Raw genomic sequence first — 12,967 nt, 5'->3', positions numbered from 1 at the left:
GAAGAATGACGCGTTTTCTTAAAGCGACAAGCACTTCTTTTTTTTAAGCCAGGTGATAGAAAGTCAAATATTTTTCTTATTCAAAAGGAGTAATTTGACTGAATTAACTACAATACTTGAAAATAAGTAAGACACACTAAATGTGACTTATTCATTCTTAAACAGGTCATGCATTGAATGTTGCAAAAACAATTGTTTATATGTCCAACACTGCTAATACATGGTAAACCACCATGTGGTGGTCCATTTTTATGACACTTATTCTCACTATGCTGGAGCCTATCCCAGCTGACTTTGCACAGAGGCGGCATACACCCTGGACTGGTCGCCAGCCAATCACAGGGCACATATAGACAAACAACCATTCACACTCACATTCATACCTATGGACAATATGGAGTCGCTAATTAACCTAGCATGTTTTTGGAATGTGGGAGGAAACCGGAGTACCCGTACCCAATTTTTGGTACTCCAAATGCAGTATTGTAAAGTGAGACACCTGTTGTAAAAGTGTTATCTCCCGCTAGGGGGCAGTACAAACGCATTCTGAACAATATCGGTCTCCAGGTAAAAGTTGGGATGGTTAAGTTGTTTATCCATCTATCCATTCTCTATGCTGCTTGTTTTCACGAGTGTCATGAGTGTGTGCTGGAGCCTATCCCAGCTGACATTGGGCGAGAGGCCAGCCATTCACAGAGGACGTTGGTTATACAGTATACAATCCATAACGTTTTCCATAACGTTCGAATGTTTTCCAAAATTGTGAATACATACCCTGCTTAAGTGTGAATACCATCGCAGTTGTCGCCTGTAGGACAATTAAATAGGAGAGTAACATAAAAGATGGACAAAAATAAGGGAGTTCCACGGGGGAAATGTGAGGCTTGACGGGTATGTTCCAATACTCAATATTTTTAGTTTTTCAGTATTTAGTGGCAAGCGCATACAACGTGTAAACAAACATAGTTCCTGCACTACACAGTTTCTCTGACATTTAGACTAGTCCTTAGATGACACACCAATACATAAATTCTAATTATCCGTCCTGAATTCAGCGTACCATCCGCTCCTCTGCTTTGAAGTAAATGCAGTCATGCGCCTCCCACTTTGTGGTTTTCTCCTTTAGCGAGATGCATGGCTTGATTAAGGGATACACTGTACTGTTGAAGTGTTTCACAGTGATGACATAAACCTTTGTATGAGTCAGATTACACAAGCAAAAAAAAAAGGCATTACTGCCTTAGATAATGATTTTATATATAACCATAACAATCTACGCATATGAGGCGTGTTGACACTGAGGGATGAGTGTGGGGCCCCACTTGGATGAATGTCTGAAATCTTTCACTAACACAGCGATGTGGCTGAAGAATGAAAGCGAGGAAGAATTTTAATTTATTTTGACAAGGCCGTTATGATTGGGTTTCACTCCTACATTTCATTTAATCTAAGTATGCACTTGATCCGTGGGTACTGTGCGTATAATTAATGTGACGATGGAGTGACATAATGTCTGAGGATTTCATAAACATGAGCTTACATGAGCACCCCATCAACACTTCACATGGAAGCTGCGTTATCGACACAAAGCTCAGACTGAACGCATTCAAAGGGAAAACTGATAGTCGAGCTGTGTCTGAACCTTGAATTCATTTTTTATATGAGTTCCACCTTTTAAATCAACAAAGTAGGTGCTCACGACCAAATTAATATTTCCAGGGAGAAAAAAAAAACACATCAGTGTAAAACAAAACTTTCCTTGCATTCGTGACCTGGTTTATAATGGACCATTTCTAAAGAAATCAATACAATACTAAGGTCTCCGGCATGCTGGAGCCTATCCCAGCTGTCTTCAGGCAAGAGGCGGGGTACACCCTGGACTGGTCGCCAGCCAATCACAGGGCACATATAGACAAACAACCATTCGCACTCACATTCATACCTATGGAAAATTCATTCATTCATTCATTCATTTTCTACCGCTGTTCCTCACGAGGGTCACGGGGGTGCTGGAGCCTATCCCAGTTGTCTTCGGGCATAAGGCGGGGTACACCCTAGACTGGTCGCCAGCCAATCACAGGGCACATATAGACAAACAACCATTCACACTCACATTCATACCTATGGAAAATTTGGAGCCGCCAATTAACCTAGCATGTTTTTGGAATGTGGGAGGAAACCGGAGTACCCGGAGAAAACCCACGCAGGCACGGGGAGAACATGCAAATTCCACACAGAGATGCCCGATTGTGGAATCAAACACGGGTCTTCTAGCTATGTGGCCTGCGTGCTAACCACTTAAAAAAATTGATTAAGCGCTGCAAAATCGTATTAGAAGCCTAAAATGTGGATCTGAACATCCCTAATTTTCATGTCTTCCCATCATGCATTTCAGCCCAGCAAAGCATGTATTGTACTTAGCTACCTTTTGAGTGTTAAGTTACTGTGTGATGATTTTAGCGACACCATTGAATAATGACCTCCTGTGATTTCTAATAGGTTGGTTGACAAGGCAATGAAAGAGAAGGTTCTGAAGTAAAGGAGATGTCACATGATTAAAACATAAATTAGATGAATGAAGGCAACGTCTAAAATCACTAAAATAAAACATTGAAAAGTATTAAATTGTTGATGTCCCATACAACGTCCATTAGGATTAGGTCAATAGAGTTGAGTTGTTGAATTTATGCCTCACTGATCACCAGCAGTAGAGCTTTAAAAGGATTAATTCCAACAGAATTATATTAACGGTTCTTTTACACTGGCAAGTTTGGATTAAGTGAATTTACAGCAGAGAACGATATTTTTATACTGTTCCACTGTATATTTATACAGTATAAAATATAAACTTCAGCAGGCATGTCATTTAACTGCAGCTTGGAAAGCACTTTACAAGACACAGCGAGGGGGGGGGGGGGGGGGGGGTTCACAGTGCATATGGGTCTTAATTTCCTGTGGTGGCGCTAGCTCCCAGCAGAGAAACACATTGCCTGTGCTGCTTTACTCCAGAGGCTCTGCTCTCATCTCTTAAGATATATGACAACATCCCCTGGTCATACAGTATGAGTTATAGTATATTATGTAAAGATATCAGGTTTTTTTAGATGAATGATTACTAATTAGGCATACTAATTTGGAATAAGTGGCCATTTCAAGATGATGTGGTACACCTGTATAAACAAAGAAAAGGAGGACAATGTACTTTACAATGCATAGATAACATTCATGCCTGCTGCATTATGGGGGAGCGTGGGGGACAAGTAGAGACAATGATGTCACGACCACCGACGTCAGACACTAAAGTGATGCAAAGGTCACCTCGCTGCACGTTGAGAACCAACAATAAACACGGTCTTTTAAAAGTAAAAATGTAATTTAATATCCAAAGTAGAAATAAAGCCCATTAGGAGGATTATTGCAAGGAAGAGTTAATGTTGCTGCGCTCGGGCAATTAGAAGCGGCGCAAGTCACCATTCAAGCATGCATGAATGAGAAATTACAACAGTGTGGGGTGAAATTACGTCTCCCAAAGCAGCGTGTGTCAGATGATATTATCTCGTGGGCTGAGAGCCATTACAGCGCTGGGGGGGGTTTCTTGCCCCGACACAAAAAAGGGGAGGCTAACTACTGTGAGAGGACAATTACATTTGGTTCTGCCTGCAACAAGAGGACATCCATTTGGAGTCAGAGGGCCTCAAATGTTCTTAACCTTCAGTTTAAGCGGTCACTTGCTTTATTTAACGACAGAAGATTTACATTTTAATGTACAATTTGTAACTGTGATGCATGCATATATTGGACAAGGGATCGTTATACTTTGTCTTACTGTGGGTGGCCTTAGAAAGCGAATGATGGTAATTAAAGAGAGAAGGGAAGTGTTACTGCTGCTGGAAATATTGAGTGCATGACAAAAGTCATTAGATCCAAAACTGGAGGATAAGGTGTTCGCAGAGGTGGGCTGTCCTCCGTGTGATTGAGTCGTTCACAGACAGGAACTCATGTAAAACAAGCTGACCAATCACAGCCTTAACGGTCAGTGTCGCTGCAGCTTGAGGATTTTTTGAAGCGTATGTGATGCTCTGTTGGAGGCTTCAGAGGGTGAGGAGCAAGCTGGCAATTCTTCTACCAGCTCCGTGACACAGAAGCAAAGTTTAAGAGTAGTCCACCTGTGGCACATGCACAGTTTGTATCTCATAATTATGACTTTTTAATCTCATAATTTCAACTTTTTATCTCATAATTATGACTTTTTATCTCATAATTTATACTTTTTATCTCATTGCTATGGCTTTTTAACTCATAACTTCAGCTTTCTAATCTCATAATTTTGACTTTTTATCTCATAATTTCGACTTTTTATCTCATAATCAATCACTAATTCTTATTATGTTTTATTACTTTTAATTTCAACATTTTATCTCATAATTATGAATGATTATCTAATAATTATGAATGTTTATCTCATAATTTAGACTTTTTATTTCATAATTATGATTTTTTTATCCCATAATTATGACTTTTTTCTCATCATTTTGACTTTTTTCTCATCATTTTGACTTTTTAGCTCATAATTTCAACTTTCTTATCTCATAATTTCGACCTTTTATCTCATAATGAATCACTAATTCTTGTGATCTTTTATGACTTTTAATTTCAACATTTTATCTCATAATTATTAATGTTTATCTCATAATTTTGACTTTTTATTTCATAATTATGATTTTTTTATCCCAGAATTATGACTTTTTATCTTATAATTTCGACTTTTTCTCTCATAATTTTGACTTTCTTATCTCATAATTTCATCTTTTTATCTTATAATTATGAAGTTGTATCTGTACTCCAAATAAATGTGAAATCCAAAGAGCACAATGTACATTTTTGTAAGTTTTCAACTGGTCAATTTTGATCGGGAGTGAATTGAAATGTTGCTTAATGTTCTTATCAATTACAGTAAAAGCATTGAGATGATTCACTTGTTCGGTAATAATAATTACTAATAATAGTTTTTTTTAACGTACGTTATCTAGTTTTCTTCTATTCATTAACATTACATTTCAAAGATTCATATTTCAAATCATTATGATTGGAGGGGGTGTATAAGCATGGCTTGTTAACTTAAACTGACAGATAAGTGCCATTCCAAAAGCAGGAAAAAAGTGGCCTAAATTACATATTCACATTTTGTAAACATAAAAAAAGGATTTGGTTTGTCTTTCCCCCCAACTTACTAAATACATCCCTGTATACACAACATTGAGAATTGACTACAAGTAAGGGATAACCAGGTGTGAGCCTTGCAGGTTTGCTGATCACAACAAAGAACATTCCAGGTACAGAAAGAGGCCACTATGATTAGTAAGGGGCCAAACACAGAAGTGAGCGCTGCCTCTGTCATCTGATCTGCATGCCCATTCTCCCACTCTTGTCTATTTAAGTCACTTGCATGACCTTAAAGATCAAACAAGAAAACAACACAGGGGTATTTAAATGGTTGAAAGGTGACATAATATACCATTTCAATTTAGCACACATTAACCCCTTTTTGACTGTATTAAAAGTGCAAGTGCAATCATGTTAAATAGTCTCCCTTCATTATTAGTAGCAAATATCCACGTGTGCAGGGCATACATAGTGGAATGAGTTGCCAGTAGTAGAACTCTTGGGCTGAGCTTGGTGTTGTGTCCCTCCCCTCTGTTCCCCTCTCCTCCCTTAATAAAAAAATAAAAAAAAGGAGAGGGCGCTCCCAGCCAGCCAGTGGAGCTCACTCACATTTTTACGCACAAGTTTGTTGCAGCAGCACAGAGACGCTTCAGGGTAAGGGAATCAAGGCAATCAAGGTAAGGAGAAAATAAAATACTGCAGGTCCAATCCCTATGGAATATTCACAGGCTATTATTTATTGTGTTATTTTAAGCATTGCATGTTTGGTTATCAACTTAATTAGTATTTTGTACTCTAAAAGTCACATTTGTTAGTTATTTCTGCCTGAAGAAATGTGTGTTTTGTTAATATCTTGTGTCAACGTGTACACTCGAGCACTTAAAAAAAGCAAAACAAGGTTTACACGTGTGCGCGTGCCTACACAAGGGTTAAGGGTCAGCTTTTAACCCCCAGGCTGAGAAAGCCAAACACCCAACCCACTTTAAATTACAATTCAATGCTCGTCCCACCTGACTGTCTCAAGAAAATAACAACTTTGAATTTTTTTTGCGGGTGCCTTTAGATCTTATTTCACCACACTAAGGCGCCACAGCAGAGCAAGAACGATCTGGTAAAATAATTTTGTACCCTCTGCACACAAAGACATCATTGATTCACTAAATGGAGCTGCAGCTTTTGTGTTCCTCTGTGGTTTAAGGCAGCAACAGATGTTAGATATATATATTTTAATGACATGAAAAAAATACACTACATGTCATGTTTGTCCATGCTTTTTACATGTTGAGAGTTGTTGTTGTGCATGGCCACGCTTCCAAGATCAATAGACATTTCTCAACTATGTGTTACTACCTTCATAAAGCTCTGGTTTCCGTGGGGACTGAGAACTTGTGAAATCAGACATGCCGCTGCTTAAAACATTTCAAAGCAGGAATATCACCGACTATTTAATAACGCTGATGAAGTGCATATTTGATTGTGAAGTGGAAATAGCAGCCGCAAAGGAAAATACAGGAAAAGAAAAATAGAAAACACCTGGTCACACATAACTTGGTGCTGGTAGCCTGCCTCCAGAGTGTGCACATCTCAGACATCCATCACATGCATGTTTTTTTTTTTTTTTTTTATGAGAAAGCAGTTCAATTATTAAACAGTCTCTAAAGTTATGACAAAACAGTTTTCTTCCAAGCAACTGACATTTTGGATTGTTATTTTGACATATAAACCCACCCAACCACAGACGCATTTGGCAGGCTGTCAAATTAAAGCAGGCATGACTGTATCTGTGAGCTGTAAATATGTCACTAATCCTTTTTTATTTCCACCGGCTAACAGAAAGACTTCATCTGGAATCCAACTGGAAAACTTATGTTGTCTTCCACATACAAAATGAACGCACAAAGACTTGTGTTGTGTTTGTGTTGGGTGGTTCTGCTCCTGCACACTGGTCTAAGCCAGAAGGACTGCACAGGTGTGGAATGCCCACTTCTGGAGAACTGCATTGAAACCGTTCTAGAGACAGACGCCTGCTGTCCCACCTGTACACAAACTGGCTGCGCCTGTGAAGGTTACCAGTACTACGATTGTGTCCAAGCAGGTTTCCGCAAAGGGAAAGTCCCACAGGGGGAATCTTATTTTGTGGATTTCGGAAGCACGGAATGTGCATGTCCCAAAGGAGGAGGGAAGATAAGTTGCCATTTTATCGAGTGCCCTGAAATTTCCCACAACTGCATTGACATTTTACAGCCTGCAGATGGATGTCCGCAATGTGGGCGTATTGGTTGTACCCACGGCAACCAGAAATTTGAGGCAGGACATACCTTTCATTTAGATAACTGTCAGGTTTGCTACTGTCCAAATGATGGCGGGAAGTTAATGTGCTCACCCGTTCCTGGCTGTGACATCCGTAGTGTTAATAAGCCTACAGGGGTCGCAACCACTGAGAAAACTGAATATTCGAAAGTGACTAGCAGCCAACCTTCCGAAACCAAGTTAGTGCTGGGAAACACTCTACCGCTTTACAAGCCAGATCCACCCAGTTTTGGCACAGAGGATTATGACTACTCACAGCCTGAACCCACTTCTTCCCCTATCCACAATCTGGCCCAACCAACTACAGTTCCACTCGCTTACCCTAATTCAAGCTCCACCTCGAATGATGACAGAAGTGAGCTGAGTGATGTGCAAAAAAGCTTTAATGCTGAAAAGAGCAGCAAGGATGATGTCATGCAGAACCTTCAACCAACAAGCACCGTTGTTGAACAAGAAACATCAACACAACAAACAATAACAACACAGAAAGTGACGTTGGAGAATGACAGACCGCAACAGGAAAACGAAGAACGGGACGACACCCGACAGAGGAACTTTGGCCATCACAAATCGAGTCACAGTCGAGGTAGTCGTGCTAGGAATCGTGGTTCACTCCATTCTGGCAGCCGTAATAAACAAGACCACAATCACACTCCTGATAAAGAGAAACTTGGCTCGTACCCCTCGGTCCAGTTCCGGCCACCCAACATGACTCCAGTCAGGATGAGGGAGGATGAAGAGCAGTCCTCGAGACAACCACAGAACCTCTCCGATTACCAGTCTAAGGATGTCGATGGAGATGCAGACGGTAAGAGACTTTTTTCTTTCGCTTTGTGTGCTGACAAAAATTTGAAGTGTGTTGATAAATGACCACTTATATCCATATACAATGTGCTTATTTGGAGCCCCAGCAAAGACAATGTAGGGTTGCTACTATTATGACATATTCACGTGACACCGCTTTGTCTCACATCCTGTCTTTTGAGGAGGAATTCGTAATCGCTGCATTCAAGCGGGCAGCGGTCCAGCAAAAACCTTACAATTGTGCATGGAAAGTGTGCTGTCCCCAGATAGCATAGTGAAAATAATATAATGGACAGTCAAACCTCGATTTTCGAATGCCCCATTAATTTTTTTGCAGAAATTTGCGTCAACTGATCGATCTGTCAATCCTCTTTCTGTGTCCAGGCTGGGTGTGGTTTCCTTTGTTGTGTTAAATTTAGCTGCAGGCTACCCTCTTGATGGTGGTGGTGCCCTTTTGTTAATTCCTTTAAGTTTCAGCTTCGCAAGCATACTCGCCCCAGAACCCAAAGACTTTGGTTTCCTGAATGGTAACAAAATTGTACCTTTGTTCTGTGCCGTATCATTCCTCAATGCCCGAACAAAGCACACAACGCGTTGGTGCATCTGCTAACTAGCTTCCCGTTGGGCGAAAAACGTTATAGCAGTTTGATAAAGGATTCAAGACAGAACTCATCGTAAAGTACGAAGATGGTGTCTCTTTGTCTATTGCATTTTTGTGATGTAACACTGTAGTACTTCTCTATAAAATGTATTTTTCGATGGTAATTTAATTTCCGGGCGGCGCGGCGGTCTAGTGGTTAGCGCGCAGACCTCACAGCTAGGAGACCAGGGTTCAATTCCACCCTCGGGCATCTCTGTGTGGAGTTTGCGTGTTCTCCCCGTGCATGCGTGGGTTTTCTCCGGGTACTCCGGTTTCCTCCCACATTCCAAAAACATGCTAGGTTAATTGTCGACTCCAAATTGTCCATAAGTATGAATATGAGTGTGAATGGTTGTTTGTCTATATGTGCCCTGTGATTGGCTGGCGACCAGTCCAGGGTGTACCCTGCCTCTCGCCCGAAGACAGCTGGGATAGGCTCCAGCACCCCCCGCGACCCTCGTGAGGAAAAGCGGTAGAAAATGAATGAATTAATGAATTTAATTTCCCATGGGAAAAATTGCTTCAACTTTCCTACATTTTTGTCTCTGTCTGAAGAAATTACAACAAAAATTTAGCCAAACTGTGATGTGTGTCCTTCGCATTCTCCAACAGTTCAGCTTGCTTACAGCAGGTACTGAGATGATGAGTACCGAGTGAAAACCAGCATAGCAACACCATTATTGCAAACGATGAGCAAACATGTTACAAATGAACCTTTCATATGTTGTAATGGACACATTTAGTACACACATTTTGTGCGTAAACTAATGAGTTTTGCTATTTACTACTTAACCTACCTACCTACTATAACCTAAGCGGTCGGATTTTTGTCCAGGCCTGTCGGATCTGCTTTTCTTTCAGCACCTGGCCTCCATAGGTATGCATAATATATGCTGAATGCTTTTCTGAGGTATTTCTGGGGGGGGGGGGGGGGGGGTGAACTCCCAGATGTATGTGTCAAGCTTGTTCTTAGGTGTAAAGTTGAAGACTGGAGGTGAGAAATGTTTCTTTGGGAACGCTGCAGGCCACATTAAGCCTGATTCAGGTGTTTTTCATTACATCTATGGAGATGAAATTCAGCTTGCTACAAGTGAATGGTTTTTAAAAAGTAACATATTTTGACCTTGTAGACATGTCTGTTAAAGTACAGGGCATACATAACTGTGGAATTCAGTTGACCAAACAAATCTTCAGTGCAGTGGCATGTTAATGCATAGTAAGGAAAACCCCTCTGTGTGTTGTGTTGTTTGATGTGTTGTTTGAAACAGAACATAAAAACATAAATACTATACCTGCATACCTGTCAATACTTGTTGAGGAAACTACCCTTTTGACATTTTAACTGAGCATTTTTTAATTGAACATTTTTAATTGAGCAACAGCTATTATGGCGCAGCGCATTGGTAGTTGGGTCTTCTTAATTTTTAGATCACAATTTTGTGCAGATGAACGGTATTGGTTGGTTGGCTAATGTAAAGCTGTGAATATGAATGGATGGATGGTGTTGTTTTGATTTTTGAAGAAATATTAGTTCGACAGCCTCACAGTCTGAGTTTGCATGTTCTCACTGTGCTTATGTGGATTTTTGACCCCACATCCCCAAAAACATGCATGTTAGGCTAACATGAATCTTCTACAAGCTCCCACACAGTCAAATAAGTCACACAGTGGCTTATTTTTTTCTGAATAGATCTACTTTATTGGGTCATATGAGTTTAAATGTGACTATATGGATTCATGTCCATATATATACATATATTTTTATTAGGGCAGTCAAACGATTAAAATATTTAATTGCGATTAATCACACCCTGTCCATAATTAACTCACAATTAATCTCATTTAATCACAGATGTTTTTTTTTTTAATCTACAAGTAGAGATGTGAATCTCTTTGTGGTTTGAGACGCAACTACAACAATACTACATCGAATTTTGTTGAGTTTTGGAAAAGTGGGCCATTAATTAGTAATATACAAAAGTAATATACAGTTAAAAATTCCAGTTTTTGTTTGTTCAATGCGAGTAGTGTTTTGTCCCACTCCTGAATGCATCTTCTAAATACTACTTCTACCATATTGTATTTTTACCCTTTTTCTTTCACGTCACATTTAGTCCAAAATGCTGATACTATGTGGAATGCATGCAAAGGTAAGATTTGATGACCTTATAGTACTAATGTGTATATTAGTTCTGTACACAACCTCTCTGAAAGGCCAAGTTCAGCCTCGTACTGGTGGATGGCGACTTAAAAAATTAGAATTAGAACTCCCCCAGTTTTTTAATGCTTAACGCGAGCGGCGATTTGTCCCACTTTCTTTGGCCGCCCTTGAACACACCTTCTCCCGTTCTCACGCTGCACAAATAATGTAGATACTTTATTCACACAGATGGACTACTATACTGTATTCTTAGACATTAAGAATGTCCATCTAGACCAACTATATGCCCCCCCCCCCCGATCAGTCATTGTACTTGACAGAGGCCGCACATCCATAGCCATTTTTTAACCGAACACACCTTTACTGCAGGAGCATGTTCCAAAATAAATGCTTTCTGCTCTCAAGTCAGTGACTCCAGCTCATTTGTTCTGTCTGTCCAAACAGATGCAGAATGTGCTCCGGAGGGGAGGGGGATGGGATTGTTCATGTGTTCTGATGCCGGGCTGGACTTAGTATAGGATTTCTTGTGTGTGGGGGGTGGTGGTTGTACCTGTGAGTGGCATAGGACACGTGTGATGAATGAGGCCACTGTTGTGACTTGATTGCCAGACGCTACACACTGCTCCTTCCAGAGCTGGTGTGATTACTTGTATCCCCTGTTGGTTTCCCAATCTTCCCAGTTATCAGCTCATCTGAAGCACACCTCCGTATGTGCTCGCTTTCTTATAGTACAACCCCACCATAATGTTCAGCTCAACCAGAGCATGGCTGATGCAACACAATTATATCTCTGAGGTGTTGCGGACAAAACAATGAGTTTCTGTCAGTAGCATTGTCACAACGTGCTGCACGTGAGATCAACAGATCTATTCCCCAAAGTATGAAATCCAGGGTGGATTTCAGATTTCCGGCCTTTTCCGATGTATCACCGCTGGAAATATCAATGAGCTCTAGTTGATCCAAGGTGCCTTCCAGGTCATTTACAAGAATTCCAGTGAATCTGCCATCCACAAAATGTCCTGCCTGGAAGGATGTCTTATGCACATGTCATGTAGCTGTATTACGCTGTGAGAAGAAATTGCTCCAAATGCAGAAATACAGTCATAAACTACACATGCAAGTAAAGTGAAGACACAAATTACACAAAAATATTACAATATAAGACAAACGTCCTATTCATGTTTGTGTTATATTGGTATAATAATTAATAACACACATCCTTTTGGCTCCATCTAGGCCAAAATCAAGACATCTGGTGCTTTGAATGAGTCTTTCCTGCTTTCTGGGTTGGGAACAGACCTTGAGAATACAAATGAAAAGGGAAGCAAGCTTGAATAACAGGAATATTGCCGCTGAACATACTAAACCAATTGAATATTCGGTCTGTAGAAAATGAATTCAACCTGTGTGTTTGAGAAGCACAACCAAGGACTGGCTGCAAGAATTCAGTGCACCATTAGTCCTTACAGCGTCTAATAGGTTTTCATTTAGCTTTAAGAGGCGCTTGTGTCAAAAGTGTGGGCTCCTGGCAGCCGATGCCTCTTTGAGCAATCTGCTAGCATCTGTTAACAGTTTGTTTGCCTTTCCTATAGCGAGATGAGCAGGTAGTCACGTCTATTATCTTAACAATGTGTTATTGTCAACAACCATATCCAAAGCCAATTAGACCCTTCTTGGGTCCACTTCACAAATAAAGTCCAACATGTCTGGTGAGTGGGCGGCACGGTGGTCTTGGGGTTAGCGCACAGACCTCACAGCTAGGAGACCAGGGTTCAATCCCACCCTCGGGCATCTCTGTGTGGAGTTTGCATGTTCTCCCCGTGCATGCGTGGGTTTTCTCCGGGTACTCCGGTTTCCTCCCACATTCCAAAAACATGCTAGGTTAATTG

General features: G+C 40.6%; 1 protein-coding gene across 1 annotated transcript in view; it reads left to right on the top strand.

Annotated features, from left to right (window-relative positions):
* Positions 1–5,758: 5,758 nt before the first annotated feature.
* fbln2 (fibulin 2) overlaps positions 5,759–12,967 on the top strand; it is a 29,685-nt gene continuing 22,476 nt past the window's right edge. The window contains exons 1-2 of the mRNA XM_058051907.1: positions 5,759–5,840; positions 6,997–8,281. Of these exons, the coding sequence (XP_057907890.1) occupies positions 7,030–8,281 (1,252 nt within the window). The 5' untranslated portion in view covers positions 5,759–5,840; positions 6,997–7,029. The remainder of the gene's footprint in view (positions 5,841–6,996; positions 8,282–12,967) is intronic.

The sequence above is a fragment of the Doryrhamphus excisus genome, chromosome 16 (assembly GCF_030265055.1).
Source record: "Doryrhamphus excisus isolate RoL2022-K1 chromosome 16, RoL_Dexc_1.0, whole genome shotgun sequence".
Taxonomy (NCBI): Eukaryota; Metazoa; Chordata; class Actinopteri; order Syngnathiformes; family Syngnathidae; genus Doryrhamphus; species Doryrhamphus excisus.
This window is presented reverse-complemented; position numbering and strand designations above follow the sequence as displayed.